At 39.2% G+C, this 13,633-nt stretch overlaps 2 protein-coding genes across 4 annotated transcripts in view; one reads left to right on the top strand and one right to left on the bottom strand.

Annotated features, from left to right (window-relative positions):
* Nucleotides 1–964: 964 nt before the first annotated feature.
* Nucleotides 965–1,671, bottom strand: LOC104947249 (ankyrin-2-like; the record flags this gene model as incomplete). Its single annotated transcript, XM_010773229.1, has 4 exons — nucleotides 1,575–1,671; nucleotides 1,384–1,482; nucleotides 1,172–1,270; nucleotides 965–1,037 (listed from the first exon to the last, which is right to left on the bottom strand). Coding segments are annotated over exons 1-4 (322 nt in total), but the record flags the coding sequence as incomplete, so codon positions are not given.
* Nucleotides 1,672–3,401: 1,730 nt separating this feature from the next.
* LOC104947246 (ankyrin-2-like) overlaps nucleotides 3,402–13,633 on the top strand; it is a 28,776-nt gene continuing 18,544 nt past the window's right edge. For 2 of the 3 annotated variants that reach the window (XM_010773224.1, XM_010773226.1), the window contains exons 1-15: nucleotides 3,402–3,524; nucleotides 3,727–3,805; nucleotides 3,944–4,047; nucleotides 4,401–4,436; nucleotides 5,413–5,637; nucleotides 5,799–5,897; nucleotides 6,358–6,512; nucleotides 6,845–7,056; nucleotides 7,148–7,355; nucleotides 7,627–7,723; nucleotides 8,090–8,318; nucleotides 8,506–8,631; nucleotides 8,782–8,904; nucleotides 8,992–9,024; nucleotides 9,120–9,141. In XM_010773224.1, the coding sequence (XP_010771526.1) occupies nucleotides 3,409–3,524; nucleotides 3,727–3,805; nucleotides 3,944–4,047; nucleotides 4,401–4,436; nucleotides 5,413–5,637; nucleotides 5,799–5,897; nucleotides 6,358–6,512; nucleotides 6,845–7,056; nucleotides 7,148–7,355; nucleotides 7,627–7,723; nucleotides 8,090–8,318; nucleotides 8,506–8,631; nucleotides 8,782–8,904; nucleotides 8,992–9,024; nucleotides 9,120–9,141 (1,864 nt within the window). In that variant the 5' untranslated portion in view covers nucleotides 3,402–3,408. The remainder of the gene's footprint in view (nucleotides 3,525–3,726; nucleotides 3,806–3,943; nucleotides 4,048–4,400; nucleotides 4,437–5,412; nucleotides 5,638–5,798; nucleotides 5,898–6,357; nucleotides 6,513–6,844; nucleotides 7,057–7,147; nucleotides 7,356–7,626; nucleotides 7,724–8,089; nucleotides 8,319–8,505; nucleotides 8,632–8,781; nucleotides 8,905–8,991; nucleotides 9,025–9,119; nucleotides 9,142–13,633) is intronic. The other variant, XM_010773225.1, reaches the window with a different exon arrangement.

The following is a 13,633-nucleotide window of genomic DNA, read 5'->3' as shown; positions in this document are numbered from 1 at the left end:
ACCATTAGACAAGCCCCTTCACTGTCCATTTTTAAAACTCGCCTAAAAACCCATTTTTATTCCTTGGCTTTTAACCCAGCATGAGACTCTGTTTCTGTTTGTTTTTATATGCTTCATTGGTTTTGTTGTTTTTATATTGTTATTTATTGTTATTGTTGTTTTGTTTTTGTTTTTTATGGCGTGTACAGCACTTTGTTTCAGCTCCGGCTGTTTTGAAAAGGGCTTTATAAATAAAGTTGAGTTGAGTTGAGTTGATAATCACGTTGCAACATACTAGGTTCATTTTTTTTAAATGAGATCATTTATCCTTGCTTATATTTACATGTATCCCTTTTTAGAACACCAAATACACCAACACTATTTGCACCTGAGCAGTGCTGGCAAATTGCTTTTGTCACTGGTTTTGAAGACTTGACAGCTTTGTGATAATATTATTGTATATCATTACTAAACCAGTGCATTGGTCAATTCTACATAGCCAGCATCACTGTTGTGATCGTATCCAGCCCCTCACATTTCATGCAGTTAGTTTTCACCATTGCATCAAAACCTTAAACCCAATCTACAAAGTTATGAATACACCTAGTAAACAAAAAGGTGTTGGATCAAGAAAGTTCTTCTCATGTAAAATCAGTTAAATAAACTGCGACATAACTCATAACCCATAAAGTGTATATACCATGTACAGGAGGAAAATGGATTTGGAAACAAATTCCGCAAAATATATTAATTTAATTAAATAGTAAATGTATGTCTACCAATAGGATAACACAAATTAGATACAAAAATAAAAAAAAACAGATAAAGTCCACACCAAGCTGGAGGAGCAGGGCAAACATTTAGTAATAGCTTCCAGATACACAGACATCTCAGATACAATGTAAAGCTCGTTATAACTACTGAACAAAGGGAAAGAGAGCTTGAACTTTTTAATTTGTATTCTTTCTCTGTTTAAGTAACTCACCTTCTTCATCAGACACATCAAGGATTTCTGTCATGGTCTCAGGAACATTGAGCTTGTGTTTCTCTGTGACCGTCTGAACGATCCCAATTCACAGTCGGAACAACAAGGCAAAAAAAAACAGAAGAAGGTTAGCTGAGTTTTCCTTAATATTTATGAAAAATGTACTGGCTCCAGAGCTGTAGTCGCAAAAAGAGAGTTCGATCTTACCGTTGTGGTAGTGATGACCTCCTCAGTGACGACTTTAAGTGTGTCCACTACAGAGATGTAGCCCAGACGTCTGGCAATCGTCAGAGCAGTGTTTCCATTCTAACAGAAAGAAACAGATAGTGTTAATCTGAAATAGATAAGTGATTACCTTTTTTTTATTTAGACAAATGTTATCTTATTGATGGAAAGAGATTAAATCTTTTTTTTCTTACCGCTGTGGTAGCATTGGGCTTGGCGCCATGTTGTAGCAACATGTTGATAATGTGTGTATTCCCTTGTTGTGCTGCCTGGTGAAGGGGTGTATATCCATTCTATAAAAAGAAGAAGCACTGTAAATACTAAATAAGAAGACTTTTGCTTTGTGCTTATTTTTTCCTAATTTGTTTCAAGTTTGATATTGTACCTTGGTTTTGGCGTTGACACTGGCCCCTTGCTGTAACAGGAAGTTCACCATCTTGGCATTTCCATAGTGACAAGCAACTATCAGAGGGGTATATCCAAGCTAAAGAACAAATTGAGAGATATGAGATGTAATACAGAGAAAAAAACATGTTGTATCCAAATTGATCTGCTTTGTTTTACTTGTTTGTGGAGAAGCTTTGTATTGCAACAAAGGGTCATTTATATTTATAAAACGGACAAGTCAAATCAAGCAATCTGATTGGTTCTTAGCCGTGATATACTGAGCGTATACCACGGGTAGAATTGTAAGTTACTTTTCACAACAAATCAGTATCCCTCCGCGTCTGAGAAAAACAGTATACCCTTGGGCTGATTTCATACTGGAACAAGAAAGCAGCGGAGAAGTAACGGGGCAGAAGCCCTCCTTTTTGACGCAGCGGTCCAGACATAGACATCAAACGGCAAAACATATTCAGTTTGCAGTTCCTTTGGCATTAGGGCAGGGATATCTAGATACTTTTGAATGTTTAACATAATGAATTGTGCTACTTTTAAAGCAAGCAACGATGTTTTCAAATCTGTAATCAAAGAGGTCCGCAAAAACGCTATCGACCAATCAGATTGCTTGATTTGACTTGTCAGTTTTATAAATATATTTAAATTTCTTCCGTTACGAAACAAACTTACAAAGCATAAAATGGAAACATTTAAGATTAACTTCGACCTCCGGGGGGGTCTTACTATAGTATGGATGAGTGGATTGAGCAGTGCCTATCTCCAGAAAAAAAAGCACCTAAACTACGACATGCAGAGCTACGTGAAGAGCAGGTAGACCAACTGGAAAAGTACCACCATTCAAAAGCGTTCTGATGCGGGTCTTGAAACAAAGCAGAGAAATTATGACCGTTAGTGGCCACAGGTGCGAAAGCTCTCTCCAGAGCTACTGGAAGCCCAATCTCGGGGACCGGAGAAAGTGGAGCAATATTCTCGCCACGCCAAGCAACAGCCTCGAACAACCTCAACCTATACAAGTGACCACGTAAGCCATGCTACTGATGCTGGACAGTTTTTCAGTGGATGCACAATAAACAGCAACATACACATTAATGTAAATAAACAGCCAAATAATGGATCAACGCTCTCTGTCTAATATGTTCGCTAGCTATTAGTGTTGTTGCAGAGCAACCACCTTGCACTATGTTTTGTGAGGAAGGCAACGGAGGGACTATTTTATTTTGAACATCATTATTTACTAATAAAAACTATTTAAATTAGAGTGTGTATTTTTCTTTCATATTGCCACACTTGGTAACCGTTTTATAAAAGCAATAGCTCACTTCAGGCCGTGATATATGCTCATTATATCACAGCTAAGGGGGTTGTCGACCCTCCGCTTCGCGTCGGGCCGAACCACGCCCCTTAGCTGTGATATAATGAGCAGATACCACGGCCTGTCGTGAGCTATTGCTTAAGTACTANCACGTAAGAGGGAGCACATTACTCCCATTTTAGCCTCCCTCCACTGGCTGGATTTAAAAACAAATAAAAGAATCTTAAAATGGACTCTAAAATGCACAGGCAGCCAGTGGAGGGAGGCTAAAATGGGAGTAATGTGCTCCCTCTTACGTGTTCCAGTTAGAAGGCGTGCGGCAGCATTTTGGACTAACTGGAGACGTGCGAGGGAGGACTGGCTGACTCCAAAATACAGTGCATTACAGTAATCCAGCCGAGATGTAATGAAGGCATGGATTACTATTTCAAAGTGCTTGTGTCCAAGTGATTATCAAATGTAATCTTTAATTCAAATTGCAAATATTTTACCAGGTGAGGACACTATGACAGGTGATGGAGGAGAGTATCTGAGACCGGAGGATCTCAGAGAGCTGGGTGATGACTCTCTGCCCGGACACTACCTGGACAGCTTCAGCTACATGAGCCACAACCTGGACAGGTACCTAACAACACATACATTGCATTGCTTTTAGCTGACACACTCACACCTAAAACCGCTACTCAAAACGTAATAGATGCAGGGGATGACACATCACTCCTGCTGTCATCCACTGCTTTTGACCAGCCTGCCATGATGTGCATGTAAATATATAAACAGAGAAAAAAGAATAATCAAAAAATCCAACCTGCTTTTCCAACAGGCCGCAGCTTACTCCCATTCACCAGAGTTTCCATCAGAGAGAGGGAGTTCTCATCGAAGACATGCTGACAAGCCACCAGGTAAGGACAAGCATACATAAAGCGTATGATGACATTGTGTTGGTTCATATTTCTAAGATAGCATTCCTGAAGGTATCCTTAGTTTTTTTAAATACTTTGTTTTAAGTGACTCCAAATGGCCTACTTGTCTGTCTGCAGGTGTCAGCCCTGTCCAGAGAGCAGGATAAGGACTCGTTCCGTCTGAGCTGGGGTGCTGAGCACCTTGATAATGTGGTGCTGTCCTCCAGTCTGCTACACTCTGGGTATGGACACACACACACCAACATTCAAACTCTTTCCTGGTGTACCAGTGAAACCAAATATGTTCATTTATTTCACATACATGCTTTCGTTCACTATCAGGAGTGTATGAATCACCTCTGAATCCATTTAATTGTTCCTTACATTATTTGCAGTCCTTCACATCTGTGTTTTCTACTCTATTTTGATTATTTTGTCTTTGCTGCTCTGTCCGTCTCTTGTCAGGATTTTCCACACGTTTCCTATTCTTTATTCTCTTTTTCTCTTTTTGTGTATTTTTTTGTTCCCTCTTTGTGCACTTTCTTGTCTTGGCGGTGTTTGTGATTGTATGTTTGTTGTTGTATTCTGCCTATAGCCGTTCTTCTCCGTGCCTAGACCATGACAACAGCAGGTGATACTTTTTATTCTTTAATTTGGCTACTCCTCCCTGGCCCTCCTTTTTTTCATTCTCCTTTTAAGGATAGTCTAATTCCCATCCTATTTGTGTGTGCATGATTTTACAATGCATGACTTTGCATTTGCAGGATTCAGCTTTTATTTTTCAATCAATCAATCAAAAATATTGTTTTAATCCCACAAGGCAATTAGGTAATCTAGGTGATGTTCCAACCAAGTGTATTAGCCTTGATGCAGATTGGAGTTCTATAATCATTGATCATCTGCAAAAATCAATTTTCCTAATATGCTATGTATTTGTCTTCCTAATATAGCAGAGTTTTATGTTGAGAATGATATTGCAAAGTGGGGTGTTTATGACAGCTGAATATCATTTGATATGAATACATATTAGTAATATAAATAATAAGGCTGATATTACTGTATTCTTATTGTCAACAAATCCAATGAAAGGTTTTAAGTCAGTAATGTATTCCGACGCCCTACCCTGCCTGTGGCCCAAAACTCCAAGCCCATTTCTTCCTACTCAATGCTACTCAAACAGAAGAAATATACCGGTCTTGCAGTTTGACTATAAACTTTCATGTGTGTTGACATGTTCAATACCGAAAACTTGAGTAATACTGTAAACTCTTGCTTGCCTGAAGATGTCTATTATTTGCACCTTGACAAATAAGATCCAAAAAGAATCTTATTCAATGCCCTCTTTTTTCGCCTGGCTTGCAAATTCCTTTTAGAATGGAATAAAACTGCAAAGAGAACAAGCAAAATGAAATATGAACTGCTACAGTGTGCTTGTTGAAATGTAAGTACTGAATGGTGCATTGAAAATGGTTTCTTCTTAGTGGAATGTCAGTTGCTTTGACTGCATGGAGACTGGTAGTCAACAGATGAGGATCTGTGCCAGAAGTATTGCATTGATAAACAACCAATCTTAAAAAATATATTTCTAACTGGACCCTTTTCTATAGCTTCCTTGTCAGCTTCATGGTCGATGCCAGGGGTGGGGCCATGCGTGGTTGCCGTCACAATGGCCTTCGAATCATTGTGCCACCAAGAAAGTGTTCTGCTCCCACGCGAGTGACATGCAGGCTGGTGAAGAGACACCGTCTGGCCTCTATGCCCCCAATGGTGGAGGGTGAGGGGCTGGCTGGTCGAATCATTGAAGTGGGGCCCACTGGAGCCCAGTTCTTGGGGTAAGTGTGTGTTTTAATGTATGTTTGTTTGAATGTGAGTGTTAACTTGTTGTGTGTTAGAGTTTGTTTGAGTCTATTCGCTTGTGTGAGTGTGTTTACACTCTTGTGCGGTGTGTTCATATTTTCTTCTTCATTCCCCCTCTGTGCTGCCTATGGATCAGTAAGCTCCACCTTCCCACAGCTCCGCCCCCTCTAAATGAGGGTGAGAGCTTGGTCAGTCGCATCCTGCAGCTGGGTCCTCCAGGAACCAAGTTCCTCGGGTAGGATAATGGTTGGGGGACACCCTACCATCCTGGAAATGGTCACATACTTACCCATCTTTTTTCACCGTGTCCACCTTTTTGAGTTTTCCATGATATGATCATTTTAAATCCCATTTTTTTGTGTTTGCTGTTGCGTTATTACAAATCCTTCTTCGGTGTATGGAACCAATCTCCAGGCTTGTTTCTAGCTGGATTATTCTCCTTTTCCTTCTCGTTGTGTTGACATGTTTTTTTAATGACTTTTTATTTCTGATAATGTTTGTTTTACCAGGCATGAAATGCACCTGATGTTTTTAAGCCCAACTTTATATCTTATTTTATTTTTCTGTCTTTGTTACTTTTGTTGCATAAATCGACCTTAACATAATATTATCTCTGAAAAAGCCAGCTTTGATAAACTGTTGCCACAAAGGTATATTAAAGTCCCATTGTGTTTGACTTTCCCTTCACCCTTTAGGCCTGTGATCGTGGAGATCCCCCATTTCGCAGCTCTGCGGGGAACAGAGAGAGAGCTAGTGATCCTAAGGAGTGAGACAGGGGAGAGTTGGAGGGAACATCACTGTGACTTCACTGAAGAGGAACTGAACCAAATACTTAATGGCATGGATGAAAGTAAGGGATCTGAACTAGACTGTAATGTAAACCAAGGGTTGTTAATAGGGGTTGATATACAAGCAATACATTAAATCCTCAAAACACAGAATTTTAGGCCACACCATGATCACATTAAGCCATAACACAGACCACAGGAGCGTAGTGAAGTAGGACAGAGTCGCCATTTTGATTAAATTGCTGGGATAATAATGGAAAACAAAAAGTAGAGGAAGTAGTAAATGAAAAATAAACTGAAATAAACGTACACTTGAGATGTTATTCCCCATACCTCACATACTTTAATTGACTGTTCATAGGTTATGTATACTTAATATTTATAATCTTCACAGAACTTGATTCCCCTGAGGAGCTTGAGAAGAGAAGAATCTGCCGCATCATCACCCGCGACTTCCCACAGTATTTTGCGGTGGTGTCACGGATAAAGCAGGACAGTCATTTGATTGGACCAGAGGGCGGGGTCATCAGTAGCACTCTTGTGCCACAAGTCCAGGCGGTCTTCCCTGAAGGAGCCCTCACCAAAAAGATCAGAGTTGGACTACAGGTACGTAAAGTGCATTTATTGACCAGAGACAGATATTTAAATCTAAGGAATCCAATATATTTACTTTTATAAATGTTGTACCTTCTCCTAGGCTCAACCCATTGATGTTGAAGTGGTGCGAAAGATTCTTGGTAACAAAGCCACATTCAGCTCAATTGTCACATTGGAGCCACGAAGGAGAAAGTTCCACAAACCAATCACAATGACAATCCCTATTCCCAAGAGCTCCAATAGTGATGGCCAAAGCGGAGTATACAGTGGGGAGGTCCCTACTTTACGTTTGCTTTGCAGCATTACAGGTATGTGTGGGGAATAATCACTGAATAATCCATCAGCAAACAATAACACATCACTGCACATTTTGAGCTACCACGTGGGGTCGTCAAAATATATACTCAAAATGTCCCCTCTGTGATGTAATGTCTTCTAATGCAATGGCACACAAGATCCTGAATGTGTGCTTGGACCAAGACATTTTTTCATAATTTTGTCTTTTCTACAAACCTTCTGTAAATCAAATTTCTTAACAGCGTTGACATGTTAGCCAATAAATATGTGTTTGTGTTTCAGGTGGGACCACTCCTGCTCAATGGGAAGACATCACTGGCTCCACGCCTCTCACCTTTGTTAACCAATGTGTGTCCTTCACCACAAATGTGTCAGCGAGGTAAATTCTTCCTAAGTTTTTACATTTGGAAACCAAGTGTCCTTTTGATCTGAGGTTTTTTGTAACCAACTTTATATTAAATGTTCTAGTCATCTTCACGAGATGATATAAACATACAGATACAAATTATTCAAATGTAAATACAGAAAAAGAAAATTAGAGTAGGTAGTCCCTTGTTGCTCTAGGAAGAGCCAGGCAAGTTGTATGTGTATTTCAAGTCTTGGAAGGACATTGAGTTTTTATTGTTGATTTTCTCAGAAAAATAATGTACTCCACAGGTTTGTCACTGTAGGAAAAACTTTGATCTGATGTGCCCTTTTTGTTTTTTGTAAGTGAATTGATTAAATGTCAACCTCATATTCCTAGGTTCTGGCTAATAGACTGCAGACAGATCCAGGAGTCTGTTAGCTTTGGCTCACAGCTGTACAGAGAGATCATCTGTGTTCCATACATGGCAAAGTTTGTCATTTTTGCTAAGACACTGGACCCTATCGAGGCCCGCCTGCGCTGTTTCTGCATGACAGACGACAAGATGGACAAGACCCTGGAGCAGCAAGAGAACTTCACTGAAGTTGCCCGTAGCCGAGATGTTGAGGTGCAGTATGATGATGTAGAAAACAGCAAAAAAGGGAAAAGTTTGCAAAATTGTTAATCTTAGTGAGATGTGATGAAAAATGAGAGATGTAAAGCTGAAATAACCCAATAAATCTGCATGTCAGAGGTATATTCTAATCTAAATGGTTTATTTTAATCAATGACACAGTTCTCATATCCAAACACAGGTGCTAGAGGGAAAACCCATATTTGCTGACTGCTTTGGAAACCTGGTGCCTCTTACCAAGAGTGGACAACACCATGTGTTCAGCTTCTATGCTTTCAAAGAAAACAGACTGGCCCTCTTTATCAAAGTATGACTACACACTGGATTAACATGTTTGAAATGTCTACTGATGTACACAGATATTCAGAAATACATATATACAGTATGTATATGAAAATGTATGTAATGTATGCTTGTATATAATTATTGACTAAATTCTTGTTTAATCAATGGACAGATCAGAGACACAGCACAGGAGCCATGTGGTCGCTTGTCCTTCACCAAGGAACCGCGCACATATCGTACTCTTAACCACACTGCTATCTGCAACCTTAACATCACTCTCCCAACATACTCAAAGGTTGGTTTGAATACATCACAGTTGGAATTTAAATACAAATAGTAAGTTATTTGTAGTTACAGTAACTGCATTGTCTGTTCACTTTAGGAGTCTGATTCCGACCAAGATGCAGATGACGAGGTAAATAAAGTTTAATTGATACTGTACTACAACAAAAAATAATAATATGATGAAAAGGTTGCATCTAACTAGACTTTATTTTAACTTTTTTGCAGAGTGAAAGAAGTGATAAAAAATGTAAGTTGGACTCTGTCGTTTTGTGTTCGTGTTAGAGTGTTTAAACGCCTTTAGAATTGGGTGGTGTTGTTAATTACACAAATATTTAAGATTAAGATGTATGCATTTGAGACATTTTACAGTCTATTTTTCAATGGCTGGTTTTCATAGTGAAGGTACCAGTATATATTTTTGTAATCAATATACTGTGTATTTATTTTTCCAGTTACACACAATATTAATTGGAATCTTGTCACATGCTTAAGACAACATTACTGGTCATAATGGTTGTCAAGTGTTTGTTTAGAAATATGAACTTCTGTATGTGCTAAGAGATGCACTGATTGATAGATGTTAATTTCCATTTAAATTAACCCTGCTGTCCCATTTTGCTCTACTAACACTCTGATTGGTCAAATGTATGTCACTGGCGGCAATGCTATGGCTGATGTACTCTGCATTCTCCTCACTCCAACCCCCACTGACTTTTCCTATCCATTAACATTTATTCTTTGATTTTTTTATTAATCATAAGACAAGGTCAAAATAATACTTTTAATGCTCAAATCTAATCAATTTGCTTCAAAATGCTAATGTCAGAAGCTTTAATAGAACTAATTATGTTTTCTGGTAATATTATAAAAGTATTATTTTGACTAAATATTTACCCAAGTAACGATTTTAAAGTGTGTGTGTTTTTTTTGCCGGTTTATTTGTATTATTACCACAATTTCCCTTTGATCTTGGCCATTTATTTCTTTTTTTCATTCAATTTCACTACTGTCGTTTAGCAACTTGTTGTTTTCATTCATTTTTTGAGTATTACTTTAATCAAATTCAAAATAACATTTTTACATAATTGTTATACAACATCACTACTGCTTGTCTGTATGTGAACTTATAGTACTATATGTTCATAAAACAAAGTAACTATAACTTACAAATGGTATCTTTAATGATATTTGATACCCTGGAAATATCAATAAATATGTGATACATCACTTTACATTACTTACAAGAACACACACATATACAGTAACAGACACTAGATTTCTTTACATTAAATACTCACTTCAGACCTCCTCTTAAAATGCTATTATGATCAGTATTATAAGTTAATCATATTTGTCTATGTTTCAAAACTTTAATTTGGCAGACATGACTCTTCATGTCAGTAACAATCTTGAGAGGTTTTGTTTGTCTGTTGTCCTTCATTTGCTGTATTTTTGGATTTCCCTGTGTTTCTTTTTGTATTCTTTGTGTTACTTCCTAAATATGTAGTCGAACAAATTAAGTATATATTATTCTCTACCATTTTCTACCTGCCTTTTTTTACTACTCCTGGCTTTGCTTATGCTGCTCTTCTCTTCTTCAAAGTCATCTGGATACCTTTGTCATCTTCTTTTTTACCTATTTTTTTAGACTTCCGTTTCCTCTGCCCTGTCATTACTCTCCTTACTCTGTGAACTGAAGATGGATTTTTGATGGCATTGTCTTGATCACAATTTTCTGATGTCTCTCTTTCCCACTTAATTTGTCCCTTATGTTCTCTACCCTTTTTGGTCGTGAAACTTTTAAACTGAAGATGATGAGTCTGAATCAACTGAGACATTCTCCCTGAGAACTAACCAACCTCTTGACCCTGCAACCCTTGCAAGCCCAGACCTTCTCTCGGAAATATCGGACATCAAAATGTCTGCTAATTTGACTGCAGAGCAAATGGAGCACTCAATATATGAGGAGAGAGCTGGAGCTAGAGGGTTGGAAGACAAAGAGCCTTTGTCTATTTTGTCAGAAGAAAGGGAGGAAAAGGTTGGAGGGATTCAAAAAGGTGGCCTTAACGATAGTAGACATGAAGTTCAACGAGATAATGCTCAAAAAGAGAAAAGGGGTTCAATCTATGAGACTACGACTGTTGAAATTAATTATCACCCTGTCGATGAACCAGTCTTACAGGAGATGTGCATTGAGGGGAAGACAAGTAGGTCCGCCCCAGAGGTCAGAAACATGACTGGTCTGGTCTCAAGCCTCAGCATCGACATGGACCAATACATGGAACAGAGACCTGTAGTGACATTTAGTTCTCAAGAAGATCTTGTCCAAGATAGATTTGAACAGGTTATTAAAGACCGTGACGGCAAACGGCGTCCTCCAGATATCAAGAAACCTATTAGGAAGAAACTTAGAGACAGAGAGCGTTCTGGGTGCAGCAGCTCCGAGGGTGAGATGGAAAGGATGAGTTCTGAGGAGTCTTTAGATGGCGATGTTGTTCTTAAGGAAAGTGCCCTTGTACCCACCACAGTTATGGATCCTCCAGCTTCTCCTTTAGTGGTTGAGACATCTATAGGATCAATACAGGACAGAGTTAAAGCTTTACAGAACGCATTTGAAGATGAGAAGGTGCAACAACATTCTCAGGAACCAATTCCTCTGGGAAAATCTTCTATTGACACAACAAAGAAAAAGGCAGACATGCCCGAACTTCCCAAGTCCCCTAAATCACCTAGATCTCAGACAGAGAGATTAGATGAGACAATGTCTGTCAAGGAACTGATGAGCGCATTTCAGACTGGACAGGACCCTTCAAAAAATAAAGCTGGCCTCTTTGAGCATAAAGCAGTGGCCTCTTCTTGTATTTCAACATTGATATCTGAATCAGGAGATTCTGATGAAATACAGAGGACAGAAGAAAGACCAATGGAGGATACCATGTCTGTGAAGGAAGTGATGAAAACCTTCCAGACTGGGAGTGATTCCTCAATAACTAAAGTAGGGCCACTTGAAAACAAAGTTGAGTCTTCTTGCATTTTAACATCAATGTCTGAATCAGAAGATTCTGTAGGGATATGCACAACTGAACAAAGTGCTACACAATTCCAAACTAAGACCATCTCAGTGTTCCATCCCCAGAGTGAGGTCAAGAAGTGTGAAACAGGCCTGGAGGATCAACCAATTAGTTTAATCAGAGATAACTCTGATGAATCTCAGTTGATTTCAGATTGTAGCTCGACTTTTAGAAAGACGGTAACCTTTGCTGAAACAGTCAATGAAGACACTGACCCACAGAAAGAGACATCTGAGTTGTCGGAGAAGGACACCATGTCTGTAAAAGAGCTGATGAAAACATTCCAGACTGGGCAAGATCCCTCAAAAACTAAGGAAGGGCTTTTTGAACACAAACCTGTTGCTTCTGCTTCTATTTCAACAATCATATCTGAATCAGGAGATTCTAAAGAGATTCAAGCAACTGAACACGGTGCTAAAGAAGGGACAAAATCACAAACCCTAACTCAGAATCTCACAATTTTACACCAACAGAGTGATGCCAACAGCTCTTGCTCAACAGAACCAGAGGATCAACCAGTAAGCTTAAGCAGAGATCACTTTGAAGAATCACAGACAATTTCAGATAGGGCCTATTTTGGAAAGACGGTAACATTTGCTGAAACAGTAAAATGTGATGAAGACGTTGGCCCACAGAAAGAGACATCTGAGTTGTCAGAGAAGGACACCATGTCTGTAAAAGAGCTGCTGAAAACATTCCAGACTGGGCATGATCCCTCAAAAACTAAAGCTGGACTTTCTGAACACAAAGCTGACACTTCTTGCATTTCAACATTGACACCTGAATCAGAAGATTTTGAAGAAATACAATCGACTGAACAAAGTGCTATGCAGGAGCCCAAATCACAAACCCACACAGCTGACAGCGTCAGAAATGCCCGCAAGGAATTAGAGACCATTTCAGATAATTCTTATTTTGTAAAGACAGTCACATTTACTGAAACACTTCCATATGACGATGGTAGCATAAGTCCACAGACAGAGGCACCAGAGTTGTCAGGGACAGCGACATCATCTGTAAAGGACCTGATGAAAACATTCCAGACTGGACAAGACCTTTCAAAAAGTAAAGCTGGGATAAGTGCGCACAAATCCATTGCTTCTTCTTGTATTTCAACAACAATATCTGAATCAGAAAGGCCTGAAGACTTACAGACAACTGAACACGGCCCCACACAGGAGCCAATACTGCAAGCAATAACCTTAAAGAGAGATAACTCTGAGGAGTTACAACTCGTTTCAGATATTGCTTATTTCGGAAAGACAGTGGAAATTGATGATACAGTTCAGTTTGATGATGGAAAGGTTAGGCCTAACAGAGAAGAGTCAGAGTTTTCAGGGAATGACTGGGGCAAGATGCAGTTGGAAAAACCACACATAAGCACCAGTAGAAGTTTATCTGAAGACATGCATATCAGCCCTGATCGCAGACCTTCCGAGGATTTCAGTGCTGATATAAAAGCTGAGCTGGAAGAAAGCCCCGAGTACCAGCTTTTTAAGAGAACATCAACAGCTGAAGATGTAACCAATCAGCGGGAGGTATCCGAGGATGAAACCATGGCTGATTCTAATACAAATCCAGCCCCCATCTCTAGTCCCTGTTTAAAAAGCTATTTTGGGGGACGTGCTTCTCCTATTGAAAATCAAATAAAAGATGATAATCCAAGTC

This window comes from Notothenia coriiceps, unplaced genomic scaffold (genome assembly GCF_000735185.1).
Source record: "Notothenia coriiceps isolate Sejong01 unplaced genomic scaffold, NC01 NC01_scaffold00012187, whole genome shotgun sequence".
NCBI lineage: Eukaryota > Metazoa > Chordata > Actinopteri > Perciformes > Nototheniidae > Notothenia > Notothenia coriiceps.
This window is presented reverse-complemented; position numbering and strand designations above follow the sequence as displayed.